The sequence below is a fragment of the Zonotrichia albicollis genome, chromosome 10 (assembly GCF_047830755.1).
Source record: "Zonotrichia albicollis isolate bZonAlb1 chromosome 10, bZonAlb1.hap1, whole genome shotgun sequence".
Classification (NCBI taxonomy): Eukaryota; Metazoa; Chordata; class Aves; order Passeriformes; family Passerellidae; genus Zonotrichia; species Zonotrichia albicollis.
Window position 1 is genome coordinate 33406982 of NC_133828.1, and position 18192 is coordinate 33425173.

General features: G+C 39.3%; 1 protein-coding gene across 1 annotated transcript in view; it reads right to left on the bottom strand.

The window, feature by feature from the left end:
• CNTNAP5 (contactin associated protein family member 5) overlaps positions 1-18192 on the bottom strand; it is a 275001-nt gene that overhangs the window by 9058 nt on the left and 247751 nt on the right. Inside the window, exons 20-23 of the mRNA XM_074548748.1 lie at positions 15704-15834; positions 14147-14231; positions 4374-4592; positions 141-212 (exon numbers count right to left, since the gene is read on the bottom strand). Of these exons, the coding sequence (XP_074404849.1) occupies positions 141-212; positions 4374-4592; positions 14147-14231; positions 15704-15834 (507 nt within the window). The remainder of the gene's footprint in view (positions 1-140; positions 213-4373; positions 4593-14146; positions 14232-15703; positions 15835-18192) is intronic.

The window sequence follows — 18192 nt, forward strand, 5'->3', positions numbered from 1 at the left end:
AAACAGAGCAGATACTAGACCTGCTTCAGATTACCAAAAACCCCCTTGGACTAGATTTCATGGAGCCCAGATTTAAAGCCTCCTAGATTTTTGCCTTGACAGAATGATGTTTTGACTGTAGTCTTTAAAAATGAAGTTACCTCCAATCACAGCTGAATCACTTCTGACTGCATTGGTGAGAGGTTCTCTTTCATCTGTCTTCCCAAAAGGATCTGCAGTTGGTTAAACAAAAGAGAACTTATTTTCTGTATCAACTGTTCATTTTCCCTGTGGCTTAGACAGAAGTGCCCTCTCACTCTCATGAATTCTACCTGTTTTCAGAAGATGTAATTTGAGGGATTGGAGAACTGAACCAGAAGAGTCTGAAAAATAAAATGAGTTTGCAGAACAATTTTATTCTACACCTTCAGGAGCAAATGCTATTAAGAGCATATGTAAAAGGAAACAGAACGTTTCACATTAACACCTGAAAGTGTTGTTTCAGTTCATCAGAAGAATCAGAGAGACATTTTAACTAAACATCCTACTGGGAGCTTTTCTCAGTCGGAGATGTATTAATATCTTTTTTATTGTTACCTAAGAAATGATACTAGAAATAAGCCAAAAGAAAGGGATCCTGGGCAGATTTAGATCTGACCTATCTTATAGATGAGATATACAACTTGAATTCAATCCCAAAAGAGAAGCAGTCTCTGCTTGGCACATCTCATCTACTACATTTGTGGGACTGGAACGGGAATAAAAATAGACTTTTACACACAAATAATATAGAATGAATCATACAAAAGGTTAGACTGGGAAGGAAATCTGAGGTTATTTATCCTAATCTCAGGCCTCTGATCATAAGCTAAAACATGGCTAAATTCAAAATTAGATCACGGTAATAATATTGTACATCATCAGTAGATTAATCTCACTTTATTTTTCAGTATACATGAGTTATATAAATCAAAACTAGCAATTTAGGGCTTTTTTTAAAATTTAGTCAAAGAGGAGAACAACCTACAATTATTTTATACCCTAAGATGGCTGTCAGAAATTGATAGTGTGACTCATTTCTTTTCACAAACTAGAAGAGGAGAGCATTCATTATTTCACATTGAAGGTGAGTTAACTTTCTGGATAATGGAAGTTTGGTGAGATATTTTTTACCCCATCCCTCAGCTGAAGCCAGTGACTTCAGAGACAATTAAAAATTTACATCTGTTCTACAACAGTTCTCCTGTACTAGAGAAAAAATCACAACTGGTGCCAATGCATGGCACTAGACAAAAAATAATGAAAAATTATTAACTATGTAAGAAAAAGTATGAAATTAAATTTTTATTAAAATTATATAAGATGTTATTTGTGCCTAAAAGACTATTTAAGATTGACACCTAATGCAATCAGCACTTCACTATTTTTAGTTACTGGAATTTAAGCACTGAGAAGAAAACAGAACAAAAGTTGAAGAGCAGCTTCAGAATGGAGGCCAACAGCCACAAGCCCCAAGAATTACATTTTGCCTGAGAAATAAAATCAGGATACAAGGAGAGGATGGTTTTTTACAGTGCAGCAGATGGCCTGTAACAGCAGAGCCATCTCCACTGGGAACACAATACACTCTGAAGCCAAGGAATAGCAACACTGGCTCTCATCTAGGACCTCAACAGGACATCCTCCTCCTCTGAGATAAAACTGATGGCATTACAGCTTGGTTCACTGAGGTTGGAAGCCCTGCTGAGGTCACAAGGCTCCCTAGAAATCATCTAGTCCAACCCCCTACTCACATCCAAGTCTATTAGGGAAAGGTTCTCAGGGCTGTATCCATTTGGGGTTTGAATATATCCAAGGATGAAGACTTTACAACCTCTCTGGGCCTCACACCACTCCTCTTACCAAGTCTGTATCCTGTGGGATTCTCCAAGCAGGTCCATGAGAAGGTCAAAGCTTGCAGTCATGCATTTCTGCCTTTTTTCCTTCCTCTGAGGATCCTCAGCTTCACCATCTCATGGTTGCTACAGCCCAGGCTGTCCTGGCATATCCCTAGCCAGTCAGAGCTTGTTTGGAAATACCAGGTTCAGCACAATGAGCACAGTGAGACAGAACTTCACTGTTTAAGGTGCCTTTCAGAAGCAAATCTTTTCTGTGTAGTTCCAGACTTAATTAAAGTATCTGACTTTTTTTTTTTTACTTTAAATTCTTCAAGAGATGCTCTCAGGGTACAGGCAGCTCAAGACTCCACCATTCATACACCTGAATCTCCTCTGTAATTTTTACAGCAGTTTAATATTGAGAAAAAATATGACAGGAAAAGTCTATTATCTCTATACCATCAACACAGAGTTCAAAATAACAAGACCTTTACATGTGCCTCAGCGAGGAAGAAGGTGATCTGCAGATCTTTGTTAAAGATCAAAAACCACAGTAAGCCACCTCTCATTTTGTGCTTCCTCATCAGAAGAAGTGTGTTCAGATAACTGTGTGAATGGATTTTATTCCATATCTGTCTGGAGGAAACTTTTTTGAACACAAGTATTCCTTTCTGAAGGAAACAGCTTCAATTGTTTCAAGTTACAAATATAGAAGGCTTTTTTCACACACTTTAAGAGTTTTCCTAGTGGGCTTTTTTGTTGTATCTGCACATTAGAATATCGACATAGACATGTACAGCCTCCTTTGAAGTTCTATTTTTCTTCACAGACATTCAATAATGAGAAATTGGAAGTGATGAATTGAGATATGAACACTAAATTTGAAAGTTAATCCTTGACTCTGTTTTCTTTTTATTTCTTAAAATGTGTCCTTTGCATGTGAAAATGTAATGCTCAAGTACATCTATAGAAATTATAATTTGCTACAAATTGGAATTTTTTTTAAACAAGAATCAACCACCCATTGCTTTTACTTTAGCATATAAAGACATGAAGTCTTCAGAGCTCACTTGTTCTAAAGCTCTTATTCAGGCTTTAATCAAATCCAGTGTGAATAGTGAGACTGGAATGTCAGATAATTCATCACATTGAGAGGAAATCATATTTTAGAGCACAGAGTGCCAAGACAGGCATAAGTTTTTATAATAATTCTGCATTTCTGATGCAACAGTGCTTAACCTTAACAATAGAGTGCAACTGATTGTATGCTTTAAATATTTAAGCTCAAATGCCACACTCTGCTCTGTGTTCTGCCCTGAAGTTCTGAGCCTCAGGTTTTAGTGCTTTCTAAAATCTTAGAAAAATTAGATCATTGAGGTGACAGATCACAGGGCAAAGAGTTCATATTTTCAGTATCATTGCCCATTCAGGGCTCACAAGACACATTTGTCTGTGCATCAGAGCAGACACCTCAGACAACTGGAGGCAGTGAGAAGGAAGCGGGGGGCTGGGGAGGAGCACAAGCACACTGGCAGCCACTCTCCAGAGTAATCAGCAGCCTTTTTCCTCTGCAGAATGCTAATAGCATCATTTGTTTTCTGCTGAACATCCTGGGCAAAAACTGCAGGAAATGGTGATTTGATGTAAGTATGAATGTGAAAGGAATTGTATTGTGATCTAAACCAGAGTTTTATTTGTTATCAAAAAGGAGAAAGTTGCTTTATAGGTCAAGGGGCAAAAACCAGCCTTTAATTTGTACCCTTTTCTGGTCATTAAGAATCCTGCCACATCCACTGGTGACTAAAGCAGCAACTTGATAGTCCCTGTTCATGGTGACAACACTTCCAGCTGCTCTCAGCTTCCCTCTCTGCATACAAATTCACATATGCAAAACACTTCAGATTCCCAGAGGACAGCTTCAGGATTGCAAAAGATACACAAACAATTGGGATCATCTTGCTGGTACTGCTCAAGTAGTGCTCCGTCTCTTTAGTCTGAGAGAATGAAGTACAAGCATTCAGTGGAAGTCACACATGCCAAGGGGTTTGTACAAGAGTTTTTGCTCATTTCTATTAGGGCAGGAACAAATTTGAATTGTTTTTTATATGACTTCTATTGCTTTATCACCACTAGAATACAGAATCTGTGTAACATTTAGGTTGTCCTTTGAGATCTGCAGCACCAGAATCATCTGGAGTGGATAGGAATGACAAATCAGGTGCATAACCAAACTTTCAAAGCTTTTTCACTACAGCTTAGGGACTTTTTTGTTTGTTCTAGGCAGGCATGTTTTAAGCAATCCAGGAACTTAGTCAGAAAACATTATTTCAGAACAATGACTTTTAAAGGGGCCTTGGCTAATCCTGATGCCCATGCTCAACACTCCTGATTCTGAGAGAAAAGGGAACTTCCCAGTTCCACTGTTCATACTGTCACAACTGCATTACAGCGCAAAGGAAGGAAACCTCACTCTACAGCATCCTTTAACCTCCCCAATGCCCTCCCAGCAGGACACACCTGATGAGGAATATATTGTGGTGGCTGTGTTCACATCAGCTTCCATCATGGATGCACAGCTGGATTCTGTCAGGGAGCCCTGGACAGTCACGGGAGCAACGCTGGGGTGGCGCAAGGCAGCCTTCAGGGGAGAGATGTGGTTGTACTGCACAGAGGACAGGCAGCCAGTGAAACCATAGGCATTTGCCTTGGAGACTTCAGGGTCCAGGGACAAACTGTCTGCAGTGCAAAAGAAAAACACTCTGGCAACTGTTTTAGGAAGACATTAAAAAAATGAATCCTCTTTTGCCTTACCCACCCCTTTTACATCTACTATCCAATTTCAACTGTTCAGGTTCCCCTTCAGCAGCCTACGAGTCCTCCCTGGACTCACCCATGAGGTTCCCAAAGTCCTTTCTCTATTATGCTACTTACCTTGAATTGTTTTGCACATAAAAGCCTGTACTGCACTTTTTTCCTCATCCATTTTCTCTACTAATGGACAATATCTAGCACATCAAATCTACTAACCACAATGATAGCAATAACAACAAAACCAACATCAATAATAATAATAATACTAAGTAAAACAGCAACACTAAATTTCACAGAATGCTGGGGCTGATACTCTAATTTTTTTTTGGCATCTACTAACAGCATCAGTTGCACATATATGGAACATACCTTCAAGGCATTCAGCCTCCTCCACTCTTTGGATGAAACACCCTGCTCTGTGTTTTCTGTCATAAAATACTTTATGTGGCCTGTCACTGAATGGCTTTTTACCTCAGCTTCTCATCCTTCTTCAAGAGTTTATTATTCAACTTTTCTGAAGCATCTATTCATGTTAGTTTTTTACTATTGGAATTCCTAAGGATCTCCCCATTATTAGACAGGTTCTCACTCTACTAGCCCTATTTCACTAATAAAATAAAGAGTAAAACTATACCTGTTCTTATCTAAATCAAAATTAAAACAAATATCACTGTGTTATTTTCCATTCTGTAGATAAAATAGCACAAATAACCTATCTGTTGGTACGTGTTCAGTTAAATTTCACAAAGTGAAAGCAAATCAAAGGCAAGGGTTTTTATATTATCATAGAATGGTTTGGTTTGGAAGCAACCTTAAAGATCATCTCATTCCAAGCCCCTGCCATGGGCAGGCACACCTCTTATTAGACCTGGCTGCTCAGGAACCCATCCAAGCTGGCCTTGAACACTTCCAGGGATGAGAATCCAAAACTTCTTTGGGCAGCATGTTCCAATGTTCCACCTTGCCAGTAAAAAAATTCCAAAAGTTTTTTTATCTAAGTTTTAGTATCAAAGATTGTTTGGGAAAGTCAGGGAAGGACAGCGAAGACATTTTCTATTTTCTCCAAACTCACATTATTTACTTTCCAGAAATTAAAATTCATGGTGCTCAGAGGTCTCAAACATGATGCGCTTTATATCTAGGTCAATCAAACAAGAAAAAAGTCTACAAATGCACACAGATACAGTATAAAAACTTATTCAAAGTCTTAAAAAATACCTGCTAATGGAAAAAAAACCCCAACCTTCTAGCATTGGAAGTTTTGGGAATACTTCCAATGGCATTGGTAAATAAGGGCTCCTTGCTTCTCAAGTTTTTTTTTCAAATCTTCAAAGAATAAGATAGTAAATTTTAAAATAACATCAAATTTTTTCATTATTATTCAAATACGACGGTTCTACAAGTGGTCAGGATTTAGGGGAAAAAAAGCGCCTTCTCTCAAAGCTGAAATTGCTATTTTAATTATATAAATTTCTTTTTTTGTGTAAGAAAATACAGAAAAAAAATCACAAAGCCAGCCCAAATCACACATTATTTTTGTGTTCAAGATCTGTGACTGTTATGCCATGCACCCAGAGGGAATTAGCTGAGAAAGATTTCTAATTATGTTTGAGTGTCTTTGTGGAAGTATAACGCAGAAGAGTGTGGGGGTTCCTCAGCAAAGCATGGTACAGCACCAGCTTGGCCTCCCAGGGGCCTTACAGGAGAAATGCTCAGTTTGCAGAGCTGTCAGGGGCACAGCCTCTGAGCTGCAAGATGGGAAGGGAAACAGTGAGGCTTTGCCACTGGAAAACCTGCAATCCTGCAGAAGTTCACATTTGTTCTTCTGAAAGTAAGTAGGAATTGACTGCATTCAGATTTTTAATGAGATTTTGGCTGAGATGTTATAAAACAGACAAAGAATTGCTTCCAAGTTCCTGCAAGAAGGTTTGTATATACTAAAAGACTGATTTGAAGTATTTGCCATCTTTGTTGAATTTATAAAGCCCTTTGTAAACATTCCTACCCTCAGCCTTTATTGTTTTCTTAGCTCTGACACAAAAGGTGAATTGGATGCTATCTTTTATAACCAGACAATCTAAGCTGCTCTGTTCAACCCCAGTGTACAAAAAGTAAAGCCTAAAGAAATAATGTGTTCCTCTCTCATGGTACACTAGCTTGAAAAGTCTAAGAGTCAGTACTTTTGTGGGCATTTTTAGGAGCTACATCAAGGGCCAATTCCATGAGCCTTTTGTCAAAGCAAGCTTTGCATGAATGAGAACTTGGAGATTTGTTGTTGAAAGACTGAATTTTGAAAAAAAAAAAAAAAGGAAATCAAAAGAACAAACGAAAAACAACCCTCGAGTCCTCTGGTAACAATTCCACATGCACAGATACAGTTTTCTTTATCACAGAGCTTTGGTGGGTGCCTAATGTCTGTCAGAAAGGAGGGCTTCCACTGTTCTCAACAAGAAAGCTGCACAACTTGGTTGTGAACGACTTGTGCTGCCCTCTGAATTCCTGAGAGGACAATGTAAATCTGTGATAATGGCACGGTTAGCTCTATGAAAGCCTCATGAAAGGACACTCTGTCCTTTGCAGGTTTTGCATCACAATAAAATGTTTTTCCAAAAGGTGTTTTCACTGTATGAGACAGTGCTCAGTGAGAAAAGCAGCTCGGTGAAGTTCCATGGTCTGTGCTGTAGCAAGGTCATAAGAAACTTCAGTGGCCTTCCCCTGACCTGGCAGTGCTGGGAATCTTTCCACGCATTTCACTGGTCTGGAAAATCACACTGAATTGCTGCTGATGGCTTGGTTTGATCTTCTGACATTTTAGCATTTCATTTCTGTTCCCAGCACTGGAGAATAAGTTATTTTGGCTAATTTCTACATGGAGAATAAGAAGGCAATCTTTTTCAGCTTTTAGTGATTTAACTGCTCACTCTCCACAAATTAAGTTTACCCCTACATTTAGGAAGTAATTTTTAAGCTTTATCTGCTGAATTGTGCATAAGTTGGCCTGACTTCTTGTTGGGTCCTGTAGCTGATCCCTGGAAGCTGTCTGCAATGTCCCAGCTCAGCAAGCTTTATGTTAGTTTTCCATGTATTTACAATGGCTTTCCATAATAACAAGGATTGAGTTTAACATGTGGTTGTATTTTTTAAACTTTATAGATAGTATCTATATTATAGGTATCAACATAACTTATTCCTATTCAGAAAATCAGACATCCTGTTCCCCTGCTGTTTCACTATACACCTCTGCCACAAACAACACACTTGTTTTAAGATTTTAGATAAAGCAATTTTAAGTCTTCGTATCTCAGTAATGGGAAATTAATTTTCATCATGAATAGAATTCCATGAGAATTCTCTAGGACCAAGAATCAATCTGCTCAGTAATGAAACAGCAAATTGACATAGTAAATGATAACAAGTAGGACAAGGTAACTGGAATCAAACACAAATCAAAAGTGTTATTTTTGTGCAGGGAGAGTGGGTAAAATACCCTCTTTCTAAAGATATCTTTGTGTAAAACAGGAACATAAACATTTTTCAATATATTTTTGTTCTTTCCTTATCAACATTATTTTCATGTCACTCAGAAACTTAAACCTCATTTTGCCAAAGTTGCTGAACAGGACTGGCGAGATTATTTCTTGGACATTGTCACCAGATTTGAATCCACGACCTTGAGGTAACTGACACTTGCAGCCTCCACACTGCACCTGTCTCAGAAGAGCTGACTGCAAGGCACTGTGCAGGTACCTTGAGAAATGTGATGCTGTGCCTATCAACAATCTCAGTAAACACTGCTGACATTAATCATCCAGTTAGAAAGGGCAGAAAGTGTATCTTGGGTTAGCCTGGAACCCCAAAACATAACTATGGAATAATCTCATTTCCTGGTGTGAGTCTGCCACAATTACAGTGGAGTGAAAACCACAGAAGATTTTCCTGGTAACAACTGAGGTCAACCAGTTTGACTCTTGCTTATTGACAGGATCAATTTGAACAGGGGACAGGCTTCAGACATTCAATGCCCTTCCCAAGCACTTCTGAAAAAGCAAGGAGAAGCAAGAGCAAAGTGAAGGCACTTCCTTCTCATGAGGCTCCCCAGGAATGAACAGAATGCCCAATCAAGCTCAATGAGCCTGGAATTGTTTTGTTGGAATTGAACATTTTGTGCCAAGTGTAACATTTAAGGATTTTTGTTTCATTAGGCTTTGCAGAGATAATTTAGGGCATGCATTTATTATGTTTTCTCAGAGACAGCTTATCATTGAAAATGAGGCACTTGGAGTTGCAATGTGAAATTTGTTAGCATGTCATATTTGACATGTAAATCCTAATCTGTCACAACACAACCAGTCCTATGTGATTCTGCATGGGCTGAAGACATCTATAAAGAGAAGAAAATATGCAAGAAGATTGAGAGATGATGTACAAAAGCATATACTGATGTAGAATACATGCTTGTTCCAGAAGCAGACAGCTAAAATCAACTCAAGTAGCAAGAATTAAGTCTAAAAATAAAATTTCTGGGTAGAAGCAGATCACCTCGGACTCTATTTAGGCAGAACTGTCTGTCTAAATATTAAGCATGGTGTTATGATCATAGGGTGAATGATATTGCTGGGGAAAAAGCTGGAATAGATCTGGCCTCTTTTCAATAGAGACTTCATGGCATTAGCTTAGACCTTGGATTGCTTGGACTGCCTGGGGTAGCCAAAATTTGCTTACTTTCGGTGCTTGCCATCTTGGTCTTTTATCTTATGTAGTAATTCCCATTTTCCTTAATGCTTTACTGTACTACTAGGAGGAAAACCAATGACTTTTAAAGGCACCCAAAATTCACCTAAGAGATCCTTGTTCACAATATGGTCTAAGAAATAGGTATTTAGGGCAAGAAGAGTCTGAAGCGAAGAAATTAACTTTGCAGTCACCAGAAGAGTCCAGCCAATATCTCTTGCAGATATTATTGCATTGTTTAAACTGTAAATTGTGATCTGGTGACCTTAAAAACAGGAATGTCTTTCCATTAAAAAAAAGAAAGTAGAAGAAAAAATGGACTTAAGTATTTTTCATAGAAACTCTCTAAAAGGAGGTAATTCTTTAAGGCAATTTTTGTATTTCAGAGTTAATGACAATTTACCCCTTGTGATTTAATTATCCCATTATCACCTACCCCTATATAATATTCTTGGATGAACTGCTCTGTGATCTCTTCAGTGTACAGATTCCATTTTCTCCTCATGAACTTTTAATAAGAAAAGCTATTGTAGAAATCATAAGAATTGTACTGCACCTACATAATGATTTTAATAAAATTACTTTCCAGATAAACTTTCTTTTATGTACACTTTATATCAAAGCTGAATGACTCAGTAGAAACTTGAGTGTGTTTTAGCTCAGGCTTTTAGAGATAAAAAATATCATGTTCCTGTGCTAGAATACACAATCGTTTATGCTACCAGTGTGGGAAGGTCTGCTAATTGATCACTTTGAAGACACAAATAAATTAGCTCAACACTAATATGTTCTAAATAAATACTTGCAACCTTTTTCTTCAAAATCCTCTTGAATCCTTTCAGTGCTACCCTTTTACTCTGGTATTCCCACACAACTACAATATTAAATTGCACAGACACAAATACACAAACTATGAAATCCACTTCTCTGCATCAGAGATCATTTTTCCCAGGGACAATAATGGTGAAACATTTAGACATGTTAGGGCACAGTAAAAAGTTTTCAAGGATTCATTAAAGTAAACCTGCAAACAAATGAATTGTATTTTCCACTTGGATAACAGCTTTTTATAGACAACACCTAAACAAATGCAAATGTGTCTCTGAGATCAGAGAATTACAAAATAATTTAAGTTCAAAGACACCTCTGAAGGTCATGCAGTTCAATCCGTTGCTCAGAGCAGAGCCAGCCTCACAGTTAGGTCACAATGTTCATGTGGTTAAATACAGCAGTATGATCTCTGCAAGGAGCACTTAAAGTAAATGAACTGGGACTCTGGTTAAAATTTCACTGAGGCTTTGCCATAAAGTGTATGACCCACTTGGGGCCTGAAGCCAGTACTCACTAAAATCCATGGAAAAACTCCCATTGATACCAATGAGCTTTGGATAGGTCCTTTTGTGTCCTGGCTCTATATTTGTGAAGTAAAAATGACAACAAACTACAAGATAATAATATTTTCCTATTGCTGTTGGGTACAGTGAAGATGAATTCAACAGATATCTGCTGGCTACTTGAATGATGCTTCCTTTTACTCCCTTGTCTTCAAAGCCACACTTATATTTAGATTGATCTTTCCAAGGCAGCTATATGGTCCCATTACTGTGTATCTGAAGAGCTCACAGCCTTTAATGCTTTTATCCTCCCAGCACCCCTCTGATACAGTGCTGTTCTATTATCTATGCTTTACTGATAGAGAAGGGAGATAGTAAAGCTCAGACTGGTTCCAGTGGGAATAAAATGCCTGCTTACCTTTATATCTGCACATAAATGGCTTACCCAAGGTCATTCAAGTAGTCTGTGGCAGAGTGACTGTCCCTATGTTTTCAATTCGAGGTGAGACTCCTCTGCCTAAAACAGAGGGGGTTTTTCCCCCAGAATTCACAGCTGCAGCTGTGAATAAGGCAGCCATTGGAAAAAAAAACATAGCCGGTTTGAAAAGGAGAAAAAAATATTGGAGTGTAAGTACCTAAAGAAGGTGTAATGGGGCTGGGGTGGGGAGGGGTAGAAGCAGGGGAAACACTATGATTTAAAAAACTGGTCATTTTATAAAAGTGCGCTTTTCATAAGTTCCAGCTGTGCTGAAATGGCTATCATAAGAAAATCTGGTGAGGAAGGAGTTTCAGGCTTTCATGATGTCCTGCTGGAAGACCTCTTTGAGATTTCCCAGTCAGTGGAAAATTAATGATGGAATCAAAAAAGAAGGTGGTGTAATCATCTGATTAGGCAGCCAGGATGAGGCTGTTAGAGCAGACAAATGAGCAGGAATGTGACAGGAAAGAAGAGAGGCATATTTTTAGAAGATTACAGCATGGATATGTAGGACATGTAGAACAGAAAATCTTTTACAGGGTTCTCTTTCAGTAGAACTTAAATTTCCTAATGAATGCCTTTAGGTGTGCAACCCCAGTGGCATCCAAAATAAACACTACAGGACATCCAGGTCTACTCCAAAGCATCACATGCCTCTGGAAGTTTTATGCTTTGCTGAGGGCATGAGCAATGAGAAGGAAGAATTTGGCAGATGCTGGATTAAGTCACCCAGATTCACCTGGCGAGCCATCACTAAAATAAGCTATAGTCAACATTTTATCCATTCACCAGGATAAATAATGATTTAACATACTTATGTAAGTTCCACAGCCCCAACATGACAATGTCTAGCTCTCCTCTTTGTACAACAAAGCAATACTCCTAACATTGCAGCAGTAGGAATTTCTGGTTTGGCTTTATTTCGTTACATCATGGAATAGTGTGTAACCTGAGTAAGTTTGGAGAAGATAAAACATGGTGGAGAGCAGTTGGCAGACCAGATAGTTGTGTCACCATTCAGAGGGATGCTGACAAGCTGGTGGAATGAGAAAACAAGAACACTGCATTTCAGCAAGGGAAATGGGAAGATCTGCACTTGGTTTAGAAAGAACCCCATCCAGCAGCACTGGTTTGGGGCTGAGCAGCTGCTAAGCAGCTTTGCAGAGAGAGACAGCTTCCCAATGGGAGGAAAGCATGGACTTACTGGAGTGAGTTCAGTGAAGGGCTGCAAAGGTGATTTAGGGACCAGAGCATCTCTCCTGTGAAGAGAGGATTGACAGAGCTGGGAGTGTTTATCCTGGAGGGAGAAGACTGAGGAATGTCTGTGATTTTCTGAGGGCACAAGGACTCAGCATAGCTATTGCTGTGGGATAAAACCTGGAAAATTAAATCCTAACATAGAAGAAACAGTTTGTGGAAATTCACTTAACAAAAGAAAAAAACCCCTGGGATTAGAATTAGGCTGGAATTAAAGTGACTTGCTGGGATGCATTGTGTCATTTCCAGTATGGCAATAGTATTTCACCAGCTGGATGGCCAAGCTTATGGCTTTAGTGCCATTACAGAATATGAACTATTGTTATACTAAAACAAAACCTCAATAAACTTTGGGGCAAGACAGAAATAAAGGAAGGGTAAAAGTCAATGGTCTTCAGTGGAACTGAATGGCTGACCTTTGGAGATACACCTGGACTTTTTGGCTTTGCAACAATTTGCACTTGTGAAGTTAATAATATTTTTGTGACTCAACCTAGTTTCTCTCCATAATGCTGAGCTGCACCATGTCAGCTTCCTGGCTACATTTTTGAAGGGCTTTGTGCTACCTTCCATCTTTCTGGTAAAAAAAAAAAATCCTTGCTTTATTTATTTGGTGTCTATAGCTAGAGTTCTAGGTAGAGGTCAGGATGAGTAATGTCCTTTTAGATTTTTAGCACTACAGCTAAACGCTGACAAAGTTGGAATTTTAGCTTAGCTCTGAATTGGGCTGAAAACTGTCAGGTTCCCAAACCTGTCCACAAAGGCTTGGAAGGCAGCTGCATTCTGAAAAAAAACCCATTATATATAACTAAGGGGATAATCAGGTCCTGCTCTTAATCTACTTAATTAAACACGATGCAGAATGCACCATTATCACTCTTCAGAGTTACACTGCACAAGCAGGCACCAGGGGATGTCTGTAGAGCCTGTCTAGCTGCCAGTCCCACAGGCCTCGTGTGCTAATAATGAAACATATAAAATTGCAATGGTGACTCAGATGTCAGGCTTGATATGGAGGTCCAATTTGAACAAAGGACTGAAATGTCTGTAAAGACGGTTTTTAGAATCTTACTGGGAAAGAGCAAGACTCTAATATAAAGGAATATGACATACTTGACAATAAAAAAGAGCAGTTCTATTTTCTAAATTTCAGGCAGGGTTTTCCAGGGCTTGTAATGGCTTTCTAGTGTGGAGGAGTAAAGATCAAGGAAACATGTACAGAACATGCAGAATTGTGGCCTAAGTGCTATGTGCAATATTCCTTGCAGAATTCAAATGGAAAAAGACTGGCAGTGAAAAAAAGGGCAGGAGGATGAAGGCTCCATTGTGCTGTTCTTATCATTAGGAAACAGAAATGGCTGGAGAGGAGGAAGCTGCAGTCAGCAAAATGGTATCATTAGGCTAAGATGCTGCCCTGTGCAGCCACAGAGGCTGTATGAATCACTTCACTGGGGGGAGCAGTTGGAGCACTTAATATTGCTATCAATGCAAACAAGTAAAGCTGCCAAAGTTTTGCATTGATGAGATATATAAATAGAGTACTGGAAGGCTCAGGCCAACTCTTCCAGCAAAAACCATCCAAACAAACCCGCAATTCTATCAAAAACCCAACACACAGCACAGACTAATTCCAGCACTGCAACATCTCATGAATCAGGAGTATATTTAGTAGAACCTACCTGTGACCTTGCCCAAGGTGAGTGACTTAATGGCCTTGAAATCAATCTCAGAAAAGTTGTGTTTGAGTTTGAGAACTTGATCAACCTGAAAAAGGTCAATATCATTACTTCAGTACAACAGTACATGGACACCCCTAGATCTCATTGTACTCATTGCAAACTTCTGGGAATGTTCTCAGCTGCCAATCTGTTAATTCTGCCCCCAAGCGTGATTCAGTTTCTAAAGATAGCAAAGTGGATGTGCTTTGATTTTAGCATGAGAAGCTGAAAGGTATACCAGAATAGTCATATAAAGGACTTTGAAGAAACTTCCCCTGCAGAAAAGCTTAAAATGTTTGACCCTGAAATCCCCCTGCTTCCCAAAATCCATGTCTAGTCACTTCAAAATACACTCAAAGGAGGCCACTCTAGAAATGTATTGTGAAGAATTAGTTCTGCACAGAAGAAAACCACAGAGCAGCAGACAATAGAAGACTGGTACTTGAGGAAAACCCTGGCTTTTAGCATAACCCTTCTTCTTAGATAATGAGGCCTACCCACTGTAGTTGTGTGATGTGTGATTTTACCACCCAGAGATGGAAACTGTAGAGAGAAAAAATGCAACACTGTGTGTTTCTATCTTTTCATTCTATTCCTTAAGATACAACCTCTCTCTATGACTCTGCCACCTTTCCTTGTTAAACGATTTTTGCCCAGATCTAGCCAACCTGTTTTGCAATATGGATGGCTATAATTAGCCTTAGAAGAAAAGCAGAAGGAGCAGCAAGATGGTCCTCTTCTCCCTACCTTGGAAAAACAGGTGATGCAGGGCAACAAGGCAGGGGAGGGGTTTTGTCCCTCTTGAGGTTGTCACACTCAGCATGGCTTGCTTCCAGTTTCTAGGATGGGGCAGTGCCATGTACATGCTGACTGCACCCTGCATTCCCTCAGCTTTTCCTTTTCTGTGAGAGGATAAGGCAGCTGGGGTCACATTCTCCTTTGGTTAATATACCCTAACCAAAATTGAATTCCTCAGCTTTTTTTCTCCCTTTTGCAGCTTTTCCATGATCCCTACTGTGTGTTTCAATGGAGACTACAGATCACACAGACATTCCTAAGCCCCAGAACCACTCCAGTGGTCCAGATGAACTTCTGGCCAAAGGTGTTTCCTAATTCACATTTTGTCAGAAGCAAGGGAAGACCTTTCAATGGAAAACACCCACCACTGTTGGGCACTCTTTGAGGGTCCAGGTGGAGCTCTGCTTGAAGCTACAGGGCTGTTCTGCTGCAGGATGAGCGTGAAACCTTTGCCTCCTGCCCCTGATCAGGCACTGAGATCAGGGAGTCTGATTCCTAGAATTCATAAATCATACAATGGCTTGGGCAGGAAGGGACCTTAAAGACCATCTCATTCCAGCCCTCGTGCTGTGCACAGGGAACAGCACCCACTGACAGGTTCTCAGAGCAATCTGGACTTGAACACTTCCAGAGATGGGAATCCACAACTTCTCTGGGCTACCTGTGCCAGTGTCTGTGGCCTGTAGTGTTATTTGCCACCCAGCACAAGCCGTGCCATACCTGAATGACGAGCTCTCTGCCTTCCCTGTTAATCTTCACATGGTGCAGCTCTCGGTTGGCAAAATTTCCAGAGTCAATGGTGAAAATGAGGAGCCCATCCTTACTCAGCTTGTATCGAACCTGTAAACTTCCTTAAAAGCAGAGAAAAATTGTACATAGAAAACCTGTGTCAGTGATGTGATATCATTCAATAACTTTCCACAACAAATAACTAATTTTCTTTATATTGCTATGGAGTAACAAGGTTAATAAGTCAAGAAGAAGGCTGAAAGAGTTCAAGCTGTAATGAAAAGTGTGAAGAAAATAATGCACTGGAGGAGCTTTCCTTCCTACTGAGTTAACAAACTGCTATGGAAACACATAACTTAATGAGTAACTAAGTATATCAAAGGCGAGTGTGTCTGTCTGCAGGTCAGACACTGAGCACTGCCACAGCTGATCTACATCATCCTGCAAGGGATCACTTCCAGCAGAGGGCATGCAGGGCTTGCACTGCTCTGCTAAACTGATAATGCTGGGGTTTTATAATTTATTTTCATCCAGATGTAACAGCGACAACAGTAAAAATTGTAAGTAAATTCCAAACACTTAAAGTCTTGTACTTACGTTATCAGTTATATGAAATAAAGAAGAACCTTTACTTCTAACATATTTCAAGGAATTAATTTACTTCATATAAAAATGAATGCTAAACATCTCATTCTGTCTTGCTATCAAAATAAGCTTGTGACTTCTGATAAATAACAGTATTGTAACAAAACAAAATGCACAAGGAAATGAGGAATCCGGTATGAATTTCAATCCTTCAACAAACGACTACAGGAATTGTGTATAGATTATAGATATAGATAGATATAGATGGTATTGATATATACACACATGGAGCTACATATGGCATAATCTAAAAGCAAAAGGATCTATTCTGGTAAAATCCTTTCAAGCATACTTTTCTGGGAATTGAGTAGCAAAGAAAAAAAAATCTTAAAATTTCTGAACTCTTTTTATGCATCAGCAACCAAAATTCATGGAACTGTAGTACTGTATAGTTCAAAAGCTTTTCTATTGCTGTTTTAAACTGTCCCCAAAGAGAAAATAAATTCTGACAGCACCCCAACCCTGAGAAATGGTCCTGCATTTATTCCCTGTTCTGAAAATTGTCAGGAATTTTTCCACCTCTACACACCTCAGAAGTTGGTAGTCATTCAAGATGGAATCCCTAGTCCAGTTAAGATCATTCTCCCTCCTTTTACCTTGCCAGGATGTTTTCCTCCTAAGAGCTGTACTTAAAAAAAAAAAGTTTTACAAAATTCAGTATGTCCCAGATGAGCACTGACACTCTCTGGGATTTGTAGGATAGAAAAAAAGCTTTCAAAATCAAGAGGGAAAATGAGAATAAACTTCTAGGATGAAGGCTTTTTAGCTGATTGAGAAGTCTGCTGGACCAGGAGAAATTTTAAAGTGAAAATGAAAAAAAAAAACAAGCAATGAAAAGCATTTAAATTCTCACACATAGCTACGGACATTAGAGGGGAATTTGTGAAGACCATCAAGGTCAATAAAAGCTGCTAAATTATTCAGTGTGATATTATAGGTCCCAATTCAGCTGCCCCAAACCATAGTGAAGAGCTCCCAGCCCTCACTGCATAGTGAGGGCAAGGAGGTGCTGTCTATCACCATGACTGTCACACTCAAAGGTCCAAACTAAATCACCATCACATTATCTGGTACTGACTAGAAGATGCATCAACAGGGATTAACAGTGTAAACATCTCAGAAACACTTTAGAAATACATGAGAAAAGAAGCCCAATGCAAGGAAGTTCTTGCTCTGGGCAGTGGGAGAGCTGATAGAAAGCAGAAAGGTTGACTGACCCTGACACCACAGCCAAGATGACCACACAGAGTAAACTGGAACTAAGATATGGTAATCTAAAAGGCTGGTCCAAACTAAAATTCATGTCTCAGCAGAAGCTCTTTATAGGCTGTCTCTTACCTGGAGCCTTTGAAAGGGATGTAAAGCACAAAATGGAACAGGGCTTGGGTGTGGTCTGTGAGCTTAAGTTTGTAAATGTGAAAAAAAACTCTGCTCTTTTTGAAGGCCACGAACAAAGATGTGTATAAAATTATAATTATGTATGCAGGTGTATGCAGGTGATCAACAACAACAACCAGCACATCTGTGTTCAAAGAGAGCCAGCATGACATGCAGTCTATCCAGGCTCTCAGCTGCAGCAAACAGGGATTTACCCATTGACTTTGTCACGGAAGCAGTGATTTTAAACCAGAAACCATCTGTTCCATTTTTTGGGAGACAATGGAGGAGGCTCTTGGCATCCATTGAGAACAGATCTTACTTTCTAAAGTGGTGCAATTTCACATTAAATCATGTAAAGAGATCGGTGAATGGAATTTTATTTTGTCAAATTGTTTTGAGTTCCAGCGGCAACTCTTTTTATGGACAGCTGCTCTTCAAAACTATTGAATTCAAGT